Here is a 25,795-nt window from a genome sequence, read left to right on the forward strand (position 1 = left end):
CAGGGGGAAGGGGGGTGAGGGGTCAAACCCATGCCTGACTTGGGGGGCAGGGGGAGGTGGGAATATCAATGTTAATGGAGGCCATTCAACCCATCGAGTCTGTGCCAACAACAATCCCAACCAGGACTCTATTCCCATAATCTCACATATTTACCCTGCAAATCCCCTTGACACTAAGGGGCAATTTCGCATGGCCAATCCACCTAACCCGCACAGCTTTACGACTAGAAACTGGTCAATCCTTGCTCAAGTTCAGGTGGCATGAGTGTAGGTGCCTATTTGCAAGAGAATGAGGTTGGGGGACGGACACAATGTCAGCAAGAACTCTGCCTGTCTGGATTTATCAACAGCTTGTTTTGGATAATCTTCAGCTTATCAAAGGATTTCAATGTGTAGCAGACACGAGATTGGCCAAAACTGACAAACGAGACTTCTATTCTAACAGGATGGGCTGGATTTTCCGAATTTCAAATCTAGTTTCCAGGATTGCAAAGAATCCTGCAGGTAATTTCACTTTTAAACCCCATGAGTTTTTAGGGCAGGTAAGAATTCAAGTTCCCAAAACGTTTTGAAATTCGTTGTTAGAAATTAATGCACCGTGCTGAAGCCAGAAATGTAATGTGGAGGGATAAACAATGATTTAATATTTTCACCCCCCTCTACTTCAAGCAGTAAATTGGGACACAAGCAGTTAGTGTACTGAACAGCTCGAATCTGTATATATTCATTTCAGCAAAAATGATTTGCACATTCTGGGTGTGATTACCTTATATACATAATTACATTCTCAAAGGAAGTGAATTTAAATCCATCCAAAACCATTTTACTTACTGATGGCCTTCGACAGCCATCGGCTAGGATGACTTCAGAACAAAAATCAAACTGATGAAACATTTACACACCGTACCAACATTTTGTTTTACTTTAACTCTCCTCATTCTGTGTCTTTTAAAATGTAGGAAGAGTGCCTGCGTGCACAAGAAGTCTAAGCAGAAACTTAATGAGGTCAACAACTTTCTTTTTTACTGCAAGATTGGCAACAGCCAAAGGTTTAGCAACTCATGAATTAGACCATGCTGTGTTGTAAAGCCAAACATATACTTCTACACTTAGCTTCCACTAAGTATTGTACAAGCAGATACTTCAAACAGAAGAAACAAACAATGGCGAGCTTTAAACTGAAATGACAGTGCTATTACAGATAAATTGCTGCAGTGACATCTTCTTAATGCACAGAGCCGTACCTTCAAAACACATTAAAGCAAATGGGTTTCACTGACAGCTGCAGTTGGACTAACAACCAGATGGCAATTTTGGTGCAAATAAAAATTCAAACCCACGCAAGCCCTCAGTCATGTCTTCATCTGTGTCGCCAAAAGATTGAATTAAAAAAACCCAAGGTTTTTACAAGTTTACAAATATCTCTCGAAATAATTCATTCCAAAAACAAAACAGAATTAGATGCTTCTTTGCCCTCTAATGCCAGTTTCTACTGCCAAGGTGTTCCAGTTGGTGGCAACTGTTTTCTGCCAATCTGGGACTTTACATGTTTAAAAACTCAAACCTCCTTCTCAGCAGCGACAGCAAAATTATCAATCTTAAGTAGTACCCAGAGGCAGAAACAAAAAGGGGTTTGGGGATCTCAGCTCAACCTTATTGTCCCATTATCCAGGAGCTCAGCCACGTTCTCACTAAAAGTGCCAACCAATTTATTCCTCTGAGAAGAATGTTTTCCCCCATCACCCTGTCACATTGCCCTCAGGTGAGGATTGCTGGTGCTTTGCTTTTTATGATTCACACTTTCCATTCAACAAAAAGAAAATGATCTCTCTTCCCTTTCTTCTGCCATTTCATTACCAAATTTCAATATTTTTAAATGAAGAATGTTTACATTCACACAAAGTTAAAAATTCTGAAACCAGAAGATACTGATGAACAAAGTCAAAACATCTTCGACTCAAGAAGTAATCCCCATCCTTAATTAAATGGATCTTTTTTTTGTTTTACTACTTACTGACAACATAGGCCACCTCACAATTTCACTCTCATTCTAAAAGGTGCCAAAGATGTATAAGAATCAACACTTAGAAGTGTTCTTGTAGATGCATTATCAATTCTCTTGTTTTGTTTAGCCTGCCAGCCACTTTGCGCTATTGTCGGAGGCTGCAATGTCTGCCCAAGGCCTGGCTCGTACCAGGCACGTGTGTTGATCTCTAGACAGCCATGGTGAGGTGTGTCCACTGCTCTCGATGGGAGGACTCAGATACCTTTGATATCAGAGATACAGAGGGCAAGTCAAAGTGCCACCTGTCACTAACATCAACGTCGCCTGTAAATGATAAAAAAGATCAATAAAGTACTGATTTGATATAATTCAAAAATGTATTCCTTGAAACAATTACAAAACACTAATTTTCATATTCTCTTCCAATTGCCTCTTCTCCCCACCACCTCCCAACACCTTCTCTTCTAAGTAATAAAATTTGAAGTAGTTTCATAGTTGTTGGTCTTCTATTTTCTCTCACAAATTACTATTCTTAATACATAACACCTGGATGCCAAGCATCTATGAGCTATGCTATCGCCTGGGCGAGAGTCTGAGCTTACACTCATCTTGCATCCAAAATGCAGGCTTTGAACTGATGTGCACCATTGACTGTTATACCAGATGGCTGCACAAATCAGTGAGGGCAAGGGACAAAATACTTCCAGTTCGTAATTTAAGTTCAAAGTACAGGCTGAGTCAAGATCAATCCAATCTTCTAATTGCATTGGACAAGGAATAAAATAGGGAGCGTGGGGGAGTGAAAAACATGCTATATACTTACAAAATGCTTACACCAATGCATTTGCCAAATGTTATTTAATGCATGCAAACATGGGTCCTTTTCCTTTGTTAATTTCTCCCTGCATCTGAAGACATCAACACCTTTCCTGCAGTGCTGCGCATGTTTCCAATTTGGGGTGCCCAGACCCTAGACAATCCTCAGATTAGATTTCAGTTTGTCAGTCATTAGGCTATTGTATTTGTTGACCTGCTAGCATCTATTGTTGCTGCTGATTGCTAACAAAAAAAAATGGCAATAAAAAGTTTGAATTGCTAATAATTCTGGGATCAATGGTTCTTGGGGACATGTCAATACTTGAGTTCAAAAACTTTTGGATTACATTACCAAGAGTGATAGCTACGCTCTGGTACATCAATCAAGTATTTTTAATGAGAGAACCTCAGAAAGAAACTGATGGGCTGTTCAATCCTACAGCAAAGTTTGATCCTGTCCCCAGCAGGTACTGATGTGCATTTTCAACAGCAGTCAGTGAGCACAGTCAAAAATATAAATCCTGGTTGCCTCTCTCCTTTGGGTACTGAATCCAACTGTGGGCTGCAGTTGTTCTCGTGAATAACGAATGTAAAAAAAAAAGGACCAAGCCTACAATCTTCCCAACTCAGTTTCGAAATCTACAGATTTATTGAGGGAGTAAAGCTGCCTGCTTTCAATATGACTTTGACACCACAGATGAGATATCACTAAAGAGAACTGACATGCAAAGCCAGTGGTTATAAACGTACAAAAAAAGTTAGATGCAATTATCTGGCAAATAATAAGCATAAAAACATGCACATTATTGACAGAATGGCTGGATGGATTTAGGCTGATATGATAAGGGAAACAACAGTGACTTGCAATTAATCAAGCCCACAAATCCTGCTATACAATTGAATAAAACACATATCAAGCTAATTGTTAAAGAAAATAAAGCCATAAATATATCTTTACCCATTATATCTGTTAACCAAGTCAGCTACACCTAAGTCTAAGACTTTGGAATGAAATCCTCATCACTAGAAACTCCTGCAGATTCCTCCATGTTCTCACTGTCCATTCACGTTTACCTACCTGTATAAAGTCCCACTATCTCAGGCTTTGGTGTGATTTTATCACCTGGAGCATCTCTTGTGCCATCATGTCCCATGGGTGCGTGCTATCTTAAAGCTTTCTCACTGAAATACTATCCTTGTGTGTCACCTATTTGTATCAGCTATTGCTAATCATGTAGTATCTTAACTAGACAGCATATCATATAACTAAAAGACTGGCAAGTTATAACTTTAGTTCTGTGGTTTTGATGGGAAAATAAAATGAATGGTCTTCACAAATGAGAGACTGTTTATAGAGCCAGAACACTCCAGTATACATCCTAAATGTAAGCTTTACAGAAGTATGACAATTATTAATACACGTGTATATCATCAATTATTGTCAAAAAGAAGAGAGAAAACAAACCAAAGATGCTGGAAATCTGAAGCAAAAAAATTGGAAACACTCAGCAGGCAAGGTGTCTGTGGAGAGAGGAGCAAACATTTTAGCTGTGGAATCTTCCAAGTCTCACGAAGAAATGGCACCTGGTATATTAACTCATCTGTTTCCTCAACAGATATTTCAGCATTTTCTATCAATAATAGCAACTGTGCACTCCAGGTGCATTTTTTTTTACATCCTCCATCTGTTTAATTTCACATAAGTTCTTTAAATTGTAGAATTTGAATCAAGATTTTTTACTTAATCATAGAATCCTGACAGTGCAGTAGAAGGCCATTCAGCCCATCGAGTCTGTATCGACCACATCCCACCCAGGCCCTATTCCCGTAACCTGACATGTTTACCCTGCTAATCACCCTGACACTAAGGTCAAGTTAACACGGTCAATCAACCTAACCCACACATCTTTGGGAGAAAATCGGAGCACCTGGAGGAAACCACGCAAACATGGGGAGAACATGCAAACTCCACACAGTGACCCGAGGCCAGAATTGAAACCGGGTCTCTAATCCAGCACCAAAGTATTGCACTTGGACAACACTTTAAAACTGGCCAAAAATAAAGGTCCTGAGAATATTACAGTAGAGATTTAAATTTCCTAATGATAGGTATGATGCCTTTGACACATTTCAAACATGCGCCCTGCAGGCTGAGGTACTTATTAATGGCTTCAAAGTCCTGGAAGCACAGAACAATCAGTAATGGTCAAAGTAAGATTTATGAACAATGCTGAACACTCTTTGTTCCTAAAACTGAAAGTAAAAACCACACTTTCACAATTGCTGGTTATTCTACTGAATTGAAATAAAATGATCAATGCTTCATTCCCCCCCCTAAAAATTAATGTTGACAGTAAAACTCAAATTAACCACTCCAATGCAGTCATGCTGTTATCCTCAACAAAAAAAAACCTTATATTTATAAAAATAAATTGTAGAATAAAGTTCAAAAGATTTCTCAAGTTGTTGACAACATCATCCAATCAAGAAGTCAGAGGAAATTAACTTTACAAGCCGGGCAGTTAAAGGCAAGTTTGGCTGGTGACTGTTCTCTGCGTCCAAGTGTTTGAATCAATCTTCATATTAATAAGTAACCCACATTCCTGACTGTGCCAGAAAAAAAGGTTTGAGGTACGTGATCATTATGTTGCTAAAGTTACTTCCAAGCCAAAACAAAAGATGTGAACTTCTATTTGCTTTTGCTGCCATTATCTTTAAATAATGATCTTTGAACCTAGAGGTGTTCCAAGCACCTTTCAATCTGATTTTATTTTGTCATATATCCTGTCATATTGACAGGAATCCACCAGTTATTTACAGGCCGATAAAGGATCTAAATTGAAAGGTTAATATTTTTGTCTAATGGATTCTGCTGTGTATTTCCAGAATCTGCAGTCTTTTTGTTTGGAAAGAAACAGATCACTTATTAAATCATAGAATGCCTGCAGTGCAGAAGGAGGCCATTCAGCCCATCAGGTCTGCACCGACAATAATCCCATCTAGGCCCTATTCCTGTAACCCCATACATTTACCCTGCTAATCTAATCCCTCTGACACCAAGTGGCAACTTAATACGGCCAATCAGCCGAACTCGCATATCTTTGGACTGTGGGAGGAAACCCACTCAGACATGGGGAAAACGTACAAACTCCACACAGATAGTGACCCAAGCTTGAAACCCAGGTCCCTGGCACTCTGAGGCAGCAGTGCTAACCATTGTGTCACTATGCTGTCCCATCCAAGACATTAGTTGGGATACATACAAAAGAACTCCTCCATCCTGCACATGCAGCTGATCCTGGCTATCATCACTTGTCCAACACTGGCATCTCCACATCATATCATCACTTGACCATATTTATCAATAAAGCTTCCTGAAACACAGTTTCTTATCTCTGCAAATACCAGAAGTGATGGCTATTGAATAAAATACAGCCCAATGGGGATTCTATGAAGAAGGCCATTGTTTATTTCTCGAGTAAGCATCTCCTTGTAATTGAAGTATAATAACTAACTGGTGGCTGGTCCCACAATGTTCACCCTGACAGCTGATAGTGTTGACATTCATTTTGCTATCCATTAGCCATGCAAACCAAGGTGAACTGCTGTTCAATTGTGGGTGGTAGACAACATCAGGATTTGAATTAAACAGAGGAGCTCTGAAGATGAGTCACACGGACTTGAAACATTACCTCAGTTCCTCTCTCCACAGATGCTACCAGACTTGCTGAGTCTTTTCAGCATTTTGTTTTCTCTTCAGATTTCTCGCATCCGCAGTGTTTTCCTTCTATCTTCATCAGAGGATTTGTTAACTTGTTAAAATAACTGAATTAAATTTAGCATGAAGCTGTATGAAAAGCTGATTCATTGAAGAAACACCATCTGCAGCAGATTCTTTTTTTAAAAAAGAAACCCAAATCAATGAGTGCCAAGATTAAGGGCCAACTCATTACGTGGTCGATGTGCGCAGTCATTAAAAATATCTTTTGCTTTTGAAAGGGGATAGAATCATAGAATCCCTACTGTGCAGGAGGCAGCCATTCAGCCCATCGAGTCTGCACTGACCACAATCTCACCCATGCCCTATTGCCGTAACCCCCCATATTTACCCTACTAATCCCCCTTACAATAGGGTTAATTTAGCATGGCCAATCAACCTAACCTGCACATCTTGGACTGCGGGAAGAAACCGAAGCACCCGGAGGAAATCCACGCAGACACAGGGAAAATGCTCAAACTCCTCAGACAGTAATCCGAGGCCGGAATTGAACCTGAGTCCCTGGTGCTGTGAGGCAGCAGTGCTAACCACTGTGCCACCATGCCACAAGGAAGAAAACAAATTGTAACAAGCAGCGTAAATCCAATCAAGATTTTATTCATAACTATTGAATATTTCCCCATGCCTTCAGCTGGATTCTTAAAGATTGTCATGCGAATTCTTTTTTTTGAAAAAACAGAATGCATACATATCACGCTTCTCGCCATTACTGGCACTATTTATAGCTACCACAATGCAAGTGATGACTACAATCTGGGTAGAATTTCAGCATCATAAATCAACTAGATCCCCATTTTATCTCACAGATTGGATGCATCTTATTGAAAGAATGGTTTGTTAACTGGCTTACTGGATTAAAAAAATTAACTCCTGCAAAATCCATCACGAGAGTTTCTAAGCTGGACATGCAGCACACTTTCTTCTGAATTTTAGTACATTAAAGTCAGTCCTAATGTCACACATTTCCTAAAATATTTGGATTCGGGTACTGGCATAATGCATACAGTTTCCTTAGTTCCATTTTAGCAACCAATATAAGCCAACCCTTGACTATTAGGTTTAAAACAGCAATATGATAAAACAGATAGTGTGCCATTTATTGCAGCAATTTCCTTTCATAATACTAACTCAACTTAAATTTGACACAAAATAAATGTTCAAAGATCAGTTCAATGGGCACAGACATACTGTCTGCATGCTTTCATTTTCTCATTTTATCCTTTAGCATCCCCTAAATTTCAAAGATTTATATTGTTTTCAACAGCAACAAAGAAAAACTGCTTTTAGAAACCCTGTCCAGGAAAGTACTAATACAGCATGTACAAATATAAAACATAACATTAAGATGAAGACAGCTAATTATTTTTTTATGGAAGACAGGTAAGAGAGGTGAGAAAGAACATTTCCTGCCTTTATATTTTAATCTGTACATACAAAATAAAAGCTACTGCAAAAAGATGTGAAATTTTGTAATGTTCAATTTTGTGCACATCAATTAAAACATTTGGATGGTAATTTATGAATGGAACCAGGCTTGAAGTTGATAAAGTTTAATTTAGAGTTCAAATAGTCTATGACTTAATTGCAAGGCTGAATCTCATGCTGAATGAACGAACTCGGGTGACAACGATAAGAGGAAAAAAAAATCCCTTCTTGTCCTGTTTTAATGTCCTCCTGCCTACAGTTAAAAAAGCGACATCAATTTTGAGGACACATATTTCTCCCTGACCAATGAAAAAAAAAGACAATTTCTCAAATTCAAAATATTTTGTTGGTATTGTATTTCTATTTTTAAAGGTTGCACTGTCAGATTGAATTTTGAAGCAACTCACAGCAAAAATCTGAAATAAAAATACCACACAAATTATATCCACAAACCTTTTTGCGAGCATCTTGAACCAAATAATTTTCTGTCCATGACTGATGGCTTAATTTTAAAAGCCGGCTAGTTTATATTTTGGAAAGGAAGCCAAATGGTTATGTTAATAAGCTCTTTTGAATACTTATTAATGCAACAGCTTTTAAATTCACATATAATCTGAATAAAGGTTACAAGTGCATTTTGTAAGATGTATATAATCATTTGCTTTTAAGTTTATAAAAAAGTGAAACTGGTGATAATTTGGATGCAAAGACTGCACAAACCAGCTGATTCCGCATTTACGAAAGAAGCACTTATCTCTGTACCAGCCAGCCCTTTGGGGTGATCAAAGCACACCCATGTTAACGGACTTACAAGCAGAAAAAGTGGACATACTCAGCATGCTGAATGAAAACTTCTTTTTTATGAAATATGTGTTAGGCGTTTGGATATGCACCCATCAGAATTGTAAAACAGCAGTAGAGAGTGAAGACACTTTCTGCAACTTCTGCTGCAGATTTCTACTAATGAGATTAAACTGGATGGATATTTTTTACCCATGTAGGCATGATAGGCCGAATAGTTTCCTCTGTGATGTGAGTTTCTGTGGTTCTATAATTTTTAAACTCTTAATTTAAACCTAATTTTCTTCATGGAAGCAAACTCTCTGAAAATAATTTCTGACAGAAAGAAATACTACTGCAGTTGCTTTAGATTTTGTTACAATTGAAACTCATTCTTACTGCATGCACACATTGTGGGCCAACTCCCCGACACTATTTCAGTAGAAACATAGCAAATGTGACAACTCAAGTCTCCTGTCTGCTTACCACAAACCCCCAACATTCAAGAAAAGCACCATTCTGTGTAGCAACCAACTGAAACCAAATGTTTTGTGCCATAATCAAAAGGAAAGAAAGAGCAGAAAAACTGGGGAAATTTGCTGAAGTTTATTTTGGACTTGTACATCCTGAGTAAATCCGCATTCAATGTTTCAGGTTCAGTTAACATCAACCTACAAACAAATTTAGAAAATGCGAAGATAATCAGGCACTAAAAGATCATCTCCAGTACTAATCCCAGAACAAAAGGTAAATGTTGTGCATTGATTACATTTCTTTTCTTCAACTAAGCTGAATATCTGCCCCTTTGTAACCAATTCAATGTCTGATAGAACAGTGCTGTATTATTTAGCCTCTTAAAATCTTTTTGGTTTTTAAACATGTCTAACAGATTCCCACATAAACGTGTCTATTCTAATTTTCAACCTACCTTCACAAGCATAACCTTTTTCTCCTGTTTACCGTTCTGGTGGATTTTGATATAATCTTCCCATGGGTTCTAAAGCCCTGTTTGCTGCCCAGAGCAGCATTCAATACCTACACTGTAGCCTAATCAATGTCTTGCATAGGTTCACCATCACTTCTTGCTTTTATTTTCAATGCCTCTATAAATATAGCAGAACTTCATTATATTCTTCTATTCTTCTTCATTTTGTCAAGCTTCCCAATTCAATACTTCAGTTTCATTACTCATGTCCAAGGTCAAACAATTTAGATGCATGGAAAGCTTCCAAGTAGATCTCTGCGACATTCCATTACCGATATCCTGTTCTTGAATCATCATTATCATTTCAGTTACATTCTCTTTAACATGTACTTAATTTGACGAATCTCATTAATGAAACTTTATCAAATGCCTTTTGAAAATTCTTATAAAAAATCCACATTGCGTTTATCTAAATGATTATTCAAATTTATCCATTGCAGCTTCCCTTTCACAAATCAGTGGCAAATGTTTCTGATTGTCATGACGATCTAACCATTCACTAATTTCACCCTGTTCTATGCATTCTAGAAACCCATCTATAACTAAGCCAAAAATAAAGAGCATATAATTTTATATCTTATCCTCTTCTCTACTTAAAAAACACATATATAACATTTGTTATAGTCCAATCCTTTAGGCACAATTCCGATATTTTCATAATGGCCACTGCTTAACAGACTATTTTTTCATTAAGTTAGGCTAATGTTCTGATCCAGGTTAGTGAAAATTAGATTTGGAGGGACAATGCAACACAACTTGAAACAATAATAGTACAAAGTGCAAGTCATTTTTATTTTTTTAAAATACATGATTTAATTAATAATTAGGATTATTTAATACAGTGAATCAAATACTGTCATATGTTTTCACTTGCATGATCTTTGCCTGGCAAACTATGGTCTGTATTCCCCATTATTTTTATCAATAGGAATCATTTTGTTCTTACAAGAGACAATGCAAACTCTTCACTCGAATAATCATTTTCTAAAGCACTCTTCCATACAATTCAGCTGTACACTATTTCCTTAAATAAATACATTGAAATCATATGACCCTTGTTCACCACATCAGAGCCACCATCCCACCACCCCTGCCACAACCAGCCACCCACCCAACATTTTAGAAGTCTTTCTACCCTGTGTTGTATCACATCCTCACCTGAAAGATTGGACAAATAGCCTGCAATATAATCTTTGGCAAGACTACTCTGTAGTTGATTGCACACTAGTGAGAAAGAGAAGTGTGGCACATACATTCTCCAATATTTCTGCTTCCCCTAATTAAACTACATTTATGTGCAGAACTACAAGCATAAATCAACACTCCAAACTACATCATACAATATTTTAATAAAAGAATGCATGCTATCAAAATAATTGCTCCCCATCTTTGAAATCCCAATTTCCTTCCCTCAGATTTTCTTTTCCCCTCATGCTGCAGCATGCTCCTCAAAGCCAAATGCCTTCCACTACCGTACCCAAGTGATTATACTATATAGTCTCTGAACACATGAAGAAGCATCTCTTGAAACCGTTTTGTCCTTTTCACTAATGGTCAGTAAAAACTGATAACTCATTTATTACATTTCCTGTGAAACAGGTCTACCCGGGTTCCTGCATCATAATTTTGTAAATTATATTGTTTAATTTTTCAGTCGGTGCTAATGTAACAGGTTATCTGACTCAACCTTGCAGATTCTCTTCACAACTTTCAAAATTTTTAAATATGCCTTTGAAACGCCTTCCCTTTTCCAACCATGGCAATCTCAAAGCCTGAGACCGTTGCAGATGAGGAGAGTTCAGGTCCCATCACCCGTTCCATTCACCTCTCTCTCCCCGCTCCCATTCCTCCACCAAACGAGTGAGAAAGTTTGGAATTCAGACAATCTTTTTTTGTACAACTGAAGTGTAATGTGGCAGCAAAATGAACATGAGCACCCTGGCATCACTGCATCCCCACGAGAGATCAAGTAGGATTGAAAATACCTCAAACAGAAAATAGAATGAACCCTGGAGTAAACTTCACAAACGCAACCCTTAATTAAAACATAGGCATATGTTACTCTTTAACCAATGAGACAAGTACACTAAAAAATATGTAAGCAGAGGGGTACATGGCTCAAGTGCCAAACCACTTGTTTTGTGACATTTGCAATGACCAATGTAGAGCATCCTATTTTACAATAATCTTATACTTTCCAGTGCCACTGCAAAACAGTGTAAAATGAGGCAAAATAACCACAATTAGAAAGAAGGTACTTTTTAAAAAATGCCAATTTTTCTTTGCCTCGTTCCATCAGGATACGCTGTACACTTCTTGTGAATGAGAGTGAGATTTAAAAAGCTCAAATCATGGAGTGCTGGTTCTCTATTGGACGAATTCATAACTACAACATGACAAACCCAGTTCCATAATGTTTCTGTTGCAGGTAGAAATGCAAATAAATATGTATTTGCCTGCAGAGGGAAGGAAAACTGGAGCAACATTTAGACTGCACTTGCACAAATCATATGGTGACTTGAAGTGCAATTATCAAGGACTATGAATATAGTCTTCTCTCTGCTCTTTTCAGCGAACCGGTCTGGCTGGTTCAATACTCCTGTGGCACCTTCCCAATAATTAAAAAAAATCATTCATCCAAGAAAAAAAAAGGCCTCTCCCCGCACCCCCCAACCCACCATGCAAGGTAGAAAATACGCCGAATAACCTATTGAGTAGCATGCGCATTTTAATATAGTGATATCCAACAACAACAACTTGCATTTTGATAGCGCCTTTAACATATTAAAATGTCCCAAAGCCCTTTACAGATGTATTATCAGGCAAAGATTGATGGTCAGCCAAAGGAGATACTTGGAGGGGTGAACAAAAGATTGGTCAAAGAGTTGGGTTTTAAGGAGGATCTTAAAGGAAGAGAGGGAAACGGAGATGTCTAGGAAGGAAATTCCAGAGCGTAGGGCCCAGACAGCTGAAGGCATGACAGCCAACGATGGGGTGAAGGGAGTGGGAGATGCACAAGAGGCCAGAGTGGGAGGAACGGAGAGTTCTTGGAGGGTTGTAAAACCCTTACCTCCCCCCTGTCTTGAAGATAAGATCAGCATTTGGAGCTCCTTTAGGGTGCTGATACCGTGGTCGCCGCTCTCGATTGGTGTTTGCTGGAGCTGGACGCTGTGCCAGGGACTGCAACATCTCTGCAAAGGTCATTTAAAATCATCAGTCCAGAAATCTCACCTCATTTTACGCTCATTTTATAATGCTTCACTTTAAATCTTAGTTTTTAGCAGAAAACAAGTGACTAAGAAATTGCGGTTACAAAACAAAGTGCTCATTATATAAATAAAGGTTCTTCTTGCCCAACTATAGAAATCATTCTGCTATACGTTAATAATGATTTTCAGCACACGGTCAAATAAATTATTGTCGGTGAATCACAGAAAATGCATTAACGGTTATGTGCAACATTCATTTTGTTTTTACCCACAGACCAGAGTTTGGTTCGAGTATTAGACAAGAACATAACATATGAAATAGGTGCAACAATAGACACTTGAGCCAGCTCTGCCACTCAACAAGATCATGTCAGACCTGACTCTGGCCTTAATCTGATTTCCTGCCTGTTCCCCCATGACCCTCGACTCCATTGTAGATCAAAAACCTGTTTGTCAATCAAGCACAAGTGGCTCTTATTTACCTTGCTGTGAGGCCTCTTTCGTCATTGAAATTACTCATCAATACACATTCAAGTTATATCCTTCGTTCTCACCCAATATCACTCATATCCATTCTATTGCTTGACATGATAACAAGCAGTGACTTCATCCATTAGTCCCCTGGAGAGCTTGATTATTTTCTTTCCTTATGTAGCCATTCCATACCCCGACAAAGAAAAGGCCATTCTTTGTAATACTTCAGTTATCAATATATGGTGAAATATTATTGATAATTGTGAATAGTGACTACAATGTGAGCAGCACGGGGGCACAGTGTTAGCACTGCTGCCTCACAGGCCAGAGGCCCGGGTTTGATTTCTTGCTTGGGTCACTGTCTGTGTGGAGTTTGCACGTTCTCCCGATGTCTGCATGGGTATCCTCCGGATGCTCCAGTTTCCTCCCGTTGTCCAAAGGTGTGTTGGTGGCCATACTAAATTCTCCCTCAGGGTACCCAAACAGGCAGAGTGTGGTGACTAGGGGAGTTTCACAGTAACTTCATTGCAGTGTTAATTTAAACCTACTGGTGACACTAATAAATAAACTTTAAAACTGTATTCTTGTGATGCAGAGAAAGTTAAAACCAATGGCAAGAACTAGAGGTGAATGGTTCAAGCACTGAAAGTGATAGAAAAATAGGATTTCAATTTTGCGTTTATGCAAAAGCAAATATTTAATTTTGGAACCTCAGGTGTCAACCCCTCAGATTACTTGAGCATTTCTTTCCAGCCAATTTTTCAGGCTCAAACAGGATTGGAACAGAATCGATGTAGGTGTGAAGCCTGCAACTGAAACCAACAAAGCTGTTGTCAAACCTACATTAACCACTGTGCTGAATAAATTAGCTTCAATGTGACTGCAAACTTTTCCTCCAATACAAAGGAGTTCAAGCTCAACCGAGGTCAAGCAACTCCTTTTTAGGGAGGCACCCTTTTAATGACTTGCTAAAGCAGAAGTTTCTGAATTTGCGGCTAAGAGTACTGCTCTATAAAAATAAATTTGGGGAAAGACATCGAGAAATAGAACATAGCCCTGAGAAATAATCCATAAACACCATGGAGATCCGTGTTGTCATTCTACTAATTTGGGTGGTTCATTTACACAAACATCGGCTAATCCCAGTTTCAGAGCACTGAGCACATAACGCCTTTAAAAAAAAAGACAGGTCTGGTACAGCTTGCAACAGCCTGACAGCACTCATCATTCCAAGCTGAGGCAGGAGGAATGGAATATTGGGAGCAGGGAGGAGGACGAGACCTGTGAAACAACATCCAAGTTGTGGCTTTTGCAAACTGAAAAAAAGTTTTCAACTTTCACTGCTCTTACTTTCAGCAGAAGAAATAATACACTAGAAATGTTGATATTTGAATGTAGTAATGTCTCCTGCTATAGAACCAAAGTTAAGCAAAAACAAAATGCTGGAAAATCTCAGCTGGCCTGACAGCATCTGTGGAGAGAGAATACAGCCAATATTTTGAGTCTGAAAGATTCAGAATGCTGCAATTGTAAGGAACAAAGAAACTAGGGGTGTGGTATGAAACCAGGAGGTACAATGACGAAAGGACATCTGACTAAACTGGTTGTTCAAGGCTGCGTATTTCTTTAGTGCTATTCTCATCATTCTCCCCACCCCTCTAGACAACAGTGAACCCTGTTTGTACTCTTTGAACAAATACTGAAGAATGACTGCAACATTACTAAGCAGGAATGCGGAACAAGTGAATGGGAAGTTGTTTGAATCCCTGGGAGCACGCACATATCAAATTAACTTTATATATGTGTATTTTACTTTTGCCAATTTATCAAAGTTACGATAGGTAACATGCTAAGTTCACAAGTAGTCGCATGCAAATAAATCCTTAAACTGTATCTCTGTGGTATTGCCTTTTTCGGCTTAGTAATGTTTTTTCATATCTGTTGCCAAAACTTGTTTAAATATGTTGGGATCTTATTTAAGATCTTGTGTCTCCACCAACTCCAACAAAGAAGAATTTCAATGATACAAGGACGTCAGTGCTGAATCACTTCCACCTCCAATTTGAACTTCTGTGCTGCCAGGCACAAGTTTTAAATTACTGCAATAGGATGCTTACAGGAGTGATTCCAGTTAATTCACTAGACAAGAGTATCATTGCCCATGTAAATAATGCTGGCCACACATTCATATTATTCACTCCAATGCTTGATTTTTTTAAATTTACTCTTTGATTCTTATTTAAATGTAACACTCAAATTTGCTTGCTTTAGGCCACATCTGGAATATTGCATACAGTTCTGGTTGTCAAGCTACCAGAAGGATGTGGCATGGGTACAGAAAAGGTTTACCAGGATGTTGCCTAGTTTGGAGGATAGTAACTATGAGGAGAGGTTCAGCAAACTTGGTTTATTTTCACTTGAACGTGAAAGGAATAAGGGATGGCTTGATAGAAGTTTACAAAATTATGAAAGGCATGGATAGAATGGATAGTCAAGTCTTTTTCCCCAGGGTAGAAATGTTAATTACTAGGGGACATATGACATGGAGATCACCTGATGAAGGAGCAGCACTCCAATAGCTCGTGATACCAAATAAATCTTTTGGACTTTAAACTGATGTTAGGGGACATAGGTTTCAGGTAAAAAGGGGCAAGTTTTTTTTTTACACAGCAGGCGGACAGCTAGAGGAGGTGGTAGAAGCAGATACAGTAGCAATATCTAAGAGGCATCTAGACAGATACACGAATAGGCAGGGAATAGAGGGATATGAACTACATAGAGACAAAAGGCCTTTAGTTCAGAAAGGTGCCTTGTGTTGGTGCAGGCTTAGTGGGCCAAAGGGCCTGTTCCTGTACTGTTCTTGCTTCCTTTTTATTCTTTTTACCCCCATCAGTTTTCTCTCTCACCTACTCTCCTTGAGGTGTGCTCATTTTGGTTCACTGTTCGTCTTGAGGCAAGAGAGGTATCAGATTTTGGCACTTTTCTCAAGTGGCTACATTCTTATGCAACTGAAATGATCTTACCCATATGAATTTGAGACTATGCTATCAACTCTGTAAATTGAAAGTTTTACTGTGATGGAGCAGGTTGAGTAAACCCTTCTTCAGTCAAAATGACTCTCACTTGTTCAACCTGTAGTAACTGCAAACAATATGAATAATGGAACTGTGCAACCATGAGCCAACAACACCCAGCGTAGGGTGAAATATGGGGGGGGGGGTACATTCATTATATCAGGTGAAGCATGATGTGGCTCTAGATATTACTGCAAAGAGAGTCATAGAGGTTTACAGCAATGGAAGCAGACTCTTCAGCCCAACTTGTCCATACCGCCCTTTTTTTTTAAAACCCCGAATCTATTCCCAATTGCCCATGTTTGACCCATATCCCTCTACATCCATCTTACCCATGCAACTGTCTGAATGTTTTTTAGAAGACAAAATTGTATCTGTGTCTACTACTACCTCTGGCAGCTTGTTCCAGGCATTCACCACGCTCTGTGTGAAACAACTGCTCCACTGGCCACTTTTGTATCTCTCCCCTCTCACCTTAAACCTATACTTCTCTTTTTGGCTCCCCTACCTTTGGGAAAAGATATATCGACTATTTCGCTTATCTGTGGCACTCATTATTTTATAGACCTCTATAAGATCACCCTTCAGCCTCCTACACTCCAGAGAAAGAAGTCCCAGTCAATCCAGCCTTTCCTTATAATTCAAACCATCAAATCCTGTTAGCATCCTAGTAAATATTTTCTGCACTCTTTCTAATTTTTAATATCCTTTCAATAATAGGGTGGCCAGAACTGTACGCAGCATTCCAAGTGTGGCCTTACCAATGTCTTGTACAATGTCAACAAGACATTCCAACTCCTGTATTCAATGTTCTGACTGATGAAACCAAACATGCCAAATACCTTCTTCACCACTCTGTCCACCTGTGACTCCACTTTCAAAGAGCTACGAACGTGTACCATGAGATCTCTTTGTTCTATAACTCTTCCCAACATCCTACCATTAACTGAGTAAGTCCTGCCCTAGGTCAATCGACCAAAACGCATTACTTTGCATTTATATAAATTAAACTCCATCTGCCATTCGTCAGCCCAAAAGTCCAACTGATCAAGATCCTGTTGCAACATTGCAATTCTAGATAACCTGTCCAATATGCCACCAATCTTGTTGTCATCTGCAAACTTATTAACGATGCCCACTAAATTCTCATCCAAATCATTAATATAAATGACAAATAACAGTGGACCTAGCACCAATCACTGAGGCACACCACTGATTACAGGCCTTCAGTTTGAAAAACAACCCTTTACAACCACCCTCTGTCTTCTGTCATCAAGTCAATTTTGTATCTATTTGGCTATCTCACCCTGGATCACAAGAGATTTAACCTTATGCAACAACCTACCATGTGGTACCTCGTCAAAGGCTTTGCTAAAGTCCACGTAGAAAATATCGATTGCACTGCCCTCATCTATCTTCTTGGTTACCCCTTCAAAAAGCTCAATCAAATTTGTGAGACATGATTTTCCACTCACAAAGCCATGCTGACTGTCCTCAATCAGTGTTTGCATCTCTGAACCTCTCAAAATACCTTCAAACAACTTACCCACTACAGATGTGAGGCTCACTGGCCTGTAGTTCCCAGGCTTTTCCCTGCAGCCCTTCTTAAACAGAGGCACAACATTTGCCACCCTCCAATCTTCAGGCACTCACCTGATGAAGGAGCCATGATGTGGAGTTGCCAGCTTTGGACTGGGGTAGGCACAGTAAGTAGTCTCATAACACCAGTTTAAAGTCCAACAGGTTATTTGGTAGCACAAGCTTTCGGAGCATCGCCCCTTCATCAGGTGAATCACTCATCACTCACCAGATGAAGGGGCAGCACTCCAAAAGCTCGTGCTACCAACTAAACCTGTTAGATTTTTTAAGATGATTCAAATATCTGTTAGATGGCCCCGAATTTCCTCCCTAGCTTCCCAGTGTCCTGGGATACACTTCATCAGGTCCCAGGGATTTATCTACCTTGATATGCTTTAAGACTTCCAGCACCTCGTTCTCTGTAATATACACACCTCAAGACATCACTATTTCTTTCCCCTAGTTCCCTAACATCCATGCTTTTCTCAACAGTGAATATAAGTAAGAAATACCACCCATCTTTTGTGGACCCACACTCAGATGACCTTGTTGATCCTTAAGAGGCCCTGCTCTTTCCCTAGTTACTCTGATATGATCAACTTCAAATGAGATGATCAACCTCAAATTAAAAAACTCACCCCTAATCAGTATGGGGAGGTAAATATGTATAAAGTAAATATAAGAATTTCCCTGTTGTCACTTGCCTTTAGGCTAGGGCTGTGAGACACATACATTGTTTATCCTTTTTCACCTCCTGAAGCCAAATGAATGCTCAAGTGGGCGATGGTGTCATTACTCATTATCATCGCTCATGTGTAAGCCATAACAATGTCTGCTGGAGAGACAGGAAGCAGCAGCAATGCAGCCAAAACCGACTCACTTGACAACAGCTTTGTTGGTTTCAGATGCAGACTTCACATCTACATTGACTTGTTTCAAACCTGTTTGAGCTTGGAAGATTGGTGGATGCCTTCTTGAACTGCTGCAGTTCACGTGATGTAGGACACCCACAGAACTAAAAAGGGAGGGAATTCCAGAATTTGGAAGCAGCAGCAGTAAAGTAGCTGCAATGTATTTCCAAGTCAGGACTGTGGGTGGCTTGGAGGGGAACTTCCAGGTGGTGATGTTCGTATACATCTGCTGCCCTCGTCATTCTAACTGGCATTGGTCATGGGTTTGGAAGGTGCTGCAAAAGGAGGCTTGATGAGTTCCTGTAGTGCATCTTGTAGGCACTACACACTGCTGCTACTGTGCATCAGTGGTGAAGGAGTGAATGTTAGTGGGGGAGTGAATATTTGTGGATGGGCACCAATCAAGTGGGTTGCTTTGTTCTGGATAGTGTCAAGCATCTTGTGCTTTGTTGGAGATGCACTCAATCAGGCAAGTAGAGAATATTCCATCACACTCCTGGCTTTGAGGAGTCAAGAGGTGAGTTACAATCTGCAGGATTTTGTCTTACTCATTCATGGGACATGGGTGTTGCTGTCTGGCCAGTATATAACACCTATCCCTAGTTGCCAGAGGGCAGTTGAGGGTCAACCACATTGTTGTGGCTCTGGAGTCACACATAGGCCAGAGAAGTACGTACGGCAGATTTCCTCCCCTAAAGGGCATCAATGAACCAGATGGGTTTTTCCGACAATCGACAATGGTTTCACGATCATCAGTAGATTCTTAATTCCAGATACTTTTTATTGAATTCAAATTCCACCATCTGACATCGTGAGATTCGAACCTAGGTCCCTAGAATATTAGCTGAATTTCTGGATTAATAGTCTAGCGATAATACCACTCGACCATTGTCTTCCTTACTAGGCCGTTACCTTTCCTAACCTTTGACCTGTTCTTTTAGTCACAGTATCTATAAAGCTAGTCCAGATCTGTTTCTGGTCAATAATAATCGCCAGGATGTTAGTTAGATTCTCTTTTCTTGGACACATGATTGCTGGCATTTATGTGGCATGAATTTTACTTGCCATTTCCTCAGCCCCAAGACTGGATCTTGTCCAAGCCTTCCCACATCCGAAGATGGACTGCGGTGCTATCTGAGGAGTTGTAAATGGTGCTGAACATTGTGCAATCATTAGTGAACATCCCCACTTCTGACCTTATGATGGAAGGAAGGTTATTGATGAAGCAGCTGAAGACAGTTGGGCCTAGGGCAGTACCCTAAGGAACTCTGGCAGCAATGTCCTGCAACTGAGATAATTTACTTCCAATAACTATAACCATCTTCCTTTGTGCAAGGTATGACTCCAAATAGGTGAAAGTTTCCCCTCTTGATCCCTATTGACCCCAATTTTGCTAGGGTTCCTTGATACCTTACCTGGTTAAACACTGCCCTGATGTCAAGCGCAGTCATTCTCACCGCATCTCTGAGGTTCAATCTTTGGCTTATGTTTGGATCAAGGCTGCAATGCAGTCAAGAGCTGAGTGACCCTGGTGGACCTTAAATCTATTGCTAATTGAAGTGAAGAATGGCCTTTTCTTTGTCAAGAGTATAGGGTAGCCACAAACAAAAAGAAAATCCTCAAGTTCCCCATGGGCCTAGTGGATGAGGTCACTGCTTACTATCATGCCAAGCAATGGTTCCAACTGGAAAATATACAATTGATATTGGGTGACTAGCAAGTCTGTGGCTGGGATGTAATTTCCACTTTGTAATGTCAAGTAACATGAATAATGAGAATGGCCACTTAGAGCAGGTAAATAAGTGCTTGTTAGACAGAATTCTGATCCATAAGGCAGTCAAAGATAATGGGAGACAGGCATGAAATTGGAGTCAAAACCAGAATGAGTTCATCCATGAGCTTATGACTCACCTCCAATCAGAATAGAAAGTTAAATATTCATAATGCAAATGCAGAAATTTTTCTGTTGTCATTTACCTTTAAGCGAGGGCAGAGATAAACACAGTCATTCCTTTTTTACCTGAAGCCATTTGAATCCTCATTGTCTATCACACGTGCAAGTTTCAACAGTATGAGGGATAGGAGAGAGGACAAGGCAGCAACGCTGCCAAAATTACTAACTTCAAGAATCACTACATCTGTCTTATTAAATTTAATTTTAAAAAATTCAATCTAGCATTCCAATCATTTCACACTATAATGGAAATGATGGAAAAGAGAGAGCTGGAGTTCTTGGAAGCCAACCAAGTCCACCTCAGGACATTGTTACAGGAGTTCCTTTGAGTTGCGGCCTAAGCCCAACTATCTTCAGCTTTTTCGTTATGACCTTTCCTCCAACACAAACTCAAACGTAGGGTGCTCACTCATGATTAGCGTTCAGTATGATTCGCAACACGTCAGATACCAAAGAACTCCATGCCCACATGCAGAAAGACCAGGACAACATTCAAACATGGGTCAATAAATGGCAATCACCATCTCAACAAGAGAGAATCTAACTATTTCCCCTCAACATTCAATGGCATCACCGAATTACCCCATTATCAACATCCTGCGGGTTACCATTGGCCAGAAACCTCAAATTCTGTGGCGAGTAACTCACCTCCTGACTCCCCAAAGCCTACCCACCATCTACAAGGCACAAATCAGGAGTGTGATTAAATACTTTCCACTTGGCTTTTGATTTATTATTCACATATTAGTATACAGTGAAAAGTATTGTTTCTTTTGAGCTAGACAAAGCACACCATATGTACAGAAGGAAAGGGTGTAGAATGTAGTGTTACAGTCATAGCTAGGGTGTAGAGAAAGATCAACTTATACGAGGTAGTCTGTTAAAAGTCTGATGGCAGCAGGGAGCAAGCTGTCCTTGAATTGGTACATGACCTTGGACTTTGGTAGCTTTTTCCCGGCAAAAGGAGGTGAGAGCGTGTCTGGGGTCTTTGACTATGTTGGCTGCTTTTCCAAGTCAGCGGGAATTACAGACAGAGTCAGCGAATGGAAGGCTCCATTTGCGTGATGGACTGGGCTTCGTTCATGAGCCTTTGTAGTATTTTGTAGCCTTGGACAGACCAGGAAGCTGTGATATAGCCAGAAAGAATGCTTTCTATGGTGCATCTGTAAAAGTTGGAGAGAGTCATAGAGGACATACCAAATTTCCTTATCCTCCTGAGAAAGGTGGGCTTTCTTAACGATAGCGTTGGCATGGAGAGACCAGGACAACATCTGGACACCCGGGAAACATGAAGCTTTTGACCATTTCCACTTCATCCCCATTGATGTAGACAGGGGCATGTCCTCCACCACATTTCCTGAAGTCAATGACTATTTTCTTCTTTTGTTGACATTGAGGGAGAGATTACTGCCCTCGCATCAGTTCACCAGATTTTCTCTCGCTTTCCTGTACTCGGTCTCATCATTGTTCAAGATCTGACCCAGATCATCAGCAAACTAGAAAATCGAATTGGAGGGAAATTTGGCTGCACAGTCATAGATGTATAAGGAGTATAGTAAGGGGCTGAGGACACAGCCTTATGGGATTCCGGTGTTGAGGATGATCGTGAAGGTCGCGTTGTTGTCCATCCTTGCTGATTGTGGTCTGTGGGTTAGGATGTTCAGGATCCAGTCACACAGGGAGGAGCCAACCTACGACCACTGAGTTTGGAGATGAGTTTCATAGGAATAATGGTGTTGAAGGCTGAGCTGTAGTCAATAAATAGGAGGCTGACATTGGTGTATTTGCTATCTGGGTGTTGAGTGCAGGGCCAGGAAGACGGCATCTGCTGTAGACTTGTTGTGATGATAGGCGAACTGTCGTGGATCCAGACAGTCTGGGAGAATGAAGTTGATTTCTGCTACAGCTAGCCTTTTGAAGCATTTCATAATGATGGATATCAGAGCCACTGGACAATGTCATTAAGGCACTCTGCCTGACTTTTCTTTGATACTGGGATGGTGGTCATCTTTTTGAAATGCAAAGGGACTTCTGATTGAGAGGTTAAAGAAGTCTGTGAATACCTCTGCCAGCTGGTCTGCACAGTACTTGAGTATTTATCTGGGTACCTCATCTAGGCCAGTCACCTTCCGTGGGTTGACTTTTAAGAAGGCTGCTCTGACATCTGTGACTCTAACCTCCGATACAGATTCATTCAAGGTTTCCAGGGTGGAGGGAGTGCTCTCGTTGACCTCGTGTTCAAAACGGGCATAGAATGCAATGAGTTCACTGGGCAGGGGTGCATTGGTGCCGGCAATTTTACATGCCTTCATCTTGTAGCCTGTTATGTCTTACAGACCTTGCCACACTCAGTGGGAGTCCGTGTGGCTAACCTGGGCCTTTAGCCGGTACTGTCTTTTGGCATTTCTGATGGATCTCTGATCATATCTGGATTTATTGTATAGGCCAGAGTTGCCTGACTTGAACGTCTCAGACTTGGACTTCAGGAAGAAGTGGATATCCTTTTTCATTCATGGTTTCTGGTTGGGGAATACAGGGATTTGCTTCTTTGGCACACAGTCCTCTACTCATGAAGTTAGTTACTGCAGTGACGTACTTGTTCAGATTGGTTGCTAAATGTTTAAATTTTGACCAGTCTACTAACACGAAGCAGTCCCATAGGAGATCATCTGATTCCTCAGACCAATACTGCACGACTTTCTTTAACGTATTCTCTAAGTCTATTAAAGAAAGTGGAACACAAAAAAAAAACACCACCCAAGACCAAGCAACCTATTTAATCAGCATGCCATCCACCACCGTAAATATTCACTTCCTCCATCACCAGCGCACAATATATACAGTTTGTAAGACACACTGCAGCAACTCACCAAGGCACCATTGACAGTACCTTCCAAACCTCTGATCTCTCTCACCTAGGATAGGGGTAGCAGATGCATGGATTCACCACTGATTGCAGATTCCCTTCCAAGTCATACACCATCCTGACATTGTAATATATCCATTTCTTCACAATCACTGGTTCAAAACCTGGAATGCCCTCCCTAACAACAGTTACACCACCCGACCGCAGCAGCTCAAGGTGGTGGCTAACCATCACGTTCTCAAGGACAATCAGGATTGAGCAATAAATGTTAGTCTTTGCATCAATGCTCACATCCCAGGAATGAATAAAAAAAGATAATCTGAGCTCACCAGTTTGGATATATGCAGTTCATCGTATACCATAGATAAATGCCTGTACAAGAATGTCACTGCTAATATTTTGTAACATTTTTCAAAAACATTGCTGCTTCAAATATTACATCTATTTTCAGATTATGAAGAAGAATTACATTACATTAAATGCCACGTTGCCACATTCTAATGAGCTATTAAGAATAGAAATTGATCATATTAACCATATGGCAAACACAACACCATCAAAACAAAAAGAGGAACTCAAATTCAAAATTTTAACAAAAGTTATTTAGAGAATCGGAAATATGCTGGTTCTTTCAACAAATCTTGCACTCCAACTTTAAATGCATTAGTCTAACTGCTCCAATGTAGTTGAGGAAAAAAAGACAAAGGAAAGAATATTTTGTGCAAAAGTCTTCTCATTTTAATGGGACTTTACTGGCTTCTATTTAATTTATGATATGGAGTAAGGTTTCCCATTTTGCAAGGTCTTGCTAGTGGCATCAGCTGCAGGAAGTGTTTCTGTGCGTTCCACATCCATTTCAAACAATGGAGCATGACTTCAATCCAGTTCAAATGTGTACCCAGTGCTGCCTGACTGCTGGAAACAGCGCAGTTTGATAAAAATCTACATTCCAAGCCTGTGCGACTATACAAGGCACATGTCAAAATCTTTTAACTTAGAGAAAATATTTTGAATTAGTCGTCCTCCAGATTCTTAGCAGCGTTGCCTGCCTATGCTGACAGTCTCCAAGCTGCAGTTCTGACACAGTCGAGGCTCACATTTGAGACCTGTAAAGTTATTAATGATTGGACGTCACCATTGTCTTGCAGTGAAGCATAGCATTCTCTCAGCAAAGCCAAGTTTTTTTCTTTGAAAGGTCACTGCGCCTCGGCTAGAGTTGGAATTCAAAGCTGAACGGTTAGCCAAGTATTACAAGGCTAGAATACAGTAACCTCTCGCATATTCCTAATTCCTAGACAATCACCATCTAAGCAGTCTTGTGGGAGTTTAATGCAAAGCAATATGGGACAGCATGCAAACAGCTGGCCAATCTGACTGCCAGTTTCCCACTGGTTGGGTTATATTAACTCAAACACATGAAGCCAAGAAGGCATCAGGGTCCTTCACATGACCCTTGTGAAACTACTAGAATTCTTCTACATAGATTGGAAATGGATTAGTACAGGTCCAGATCTCAGGTCAACAGTCAGTACAGGGAATGCAGAACAGATGCACCAACAAATTTATAGGGATCTAAACAAGACAAATTTAATTCCTAGAACCATAGAATCCTGCAGTGCCGGAGGCAGCCATTTGGCCCATCTAGTCTGCAGCAACCACTATCCAATCTAGGCCCTATCCCCACAAGCCCTTAATCCCATGCATTTACCCTAGCTAGTCCTCCTGACACTAAAGGGCAATTTAATATGGCCAATCCACCTAACCCGCACATCTTTGGACTGTGGGAGGAAACTCATGCAGACAAGATGGGGTGGCACAGTGGTTAGCACTGCTGCCTCAGTGCTAAGGACCCCCGGGTTCGATTCCTGGCTTGGGTCGCTGTCTGTGTAGAGTGTGCACATTCTCCTTTTTACAGAAAAATTGCTCAAGTTACTACTCTA

General features: G+C 40.1%; 1 protein-coding gene across 10 annotated transcripts in view; it reads right to left on the minus strand.

The window, feature by feature from the left end:
• The window catches only part of upf2 (UPF2 regulator of nonsense mediated mRNA decay), a 166,580-nt gene that overhangs the window by 25,557 nt on the left and 115,228 nt on the right, over positions 1-25,795 (minus strand). For 5 of the 10 annotated variants that reach the window (XM_080207734.1, XM_080207733.1, XM_080207732.1 and 2 more), the window contains 3 exons: positions 12,860-12,980; positions 4,287-4,342; positions 2,237-2,329 (listed from right to left, as the gene is read on the minus strand). In XM_080207734.1, coding sequence (XP_080063860.1) covers positions 4,327-4,342; positions 12,860-12,980 — 137 coding nt within the window. In that variant the 3' untranslated portion in view covers positions 2,237-2,329; positions 4,287-4,326. Of the gene's footprint in view, positions 1-1,001; positions 2,330-4,286; positions 4,343-10,557; positions 12,981-25,795 lie in introns of those variants that run through there. The other 5 variants (XM_080207741.1, XM_080207739.1, XM_080207738.1 and 2 more) reach the window with 4 other exon arrangements.

The sequence above is a fragment of the Carcharhinus amblyrhynchos genome, chromosome 19 (assembly GCF_965287045.1).
Source record: "Carcharhinus amblyrhynchos chromosome 19, sCarAmb.v2.hapA, whole genome shotgun sequence".
Lineage (NCBI taxonomy): Eukaryota > Metazoa > Chordata > Chondrichthyes > Carcharhiniformes > Carcharhinidae > Carcharhinus > Carcharhinus amblyrhynchos.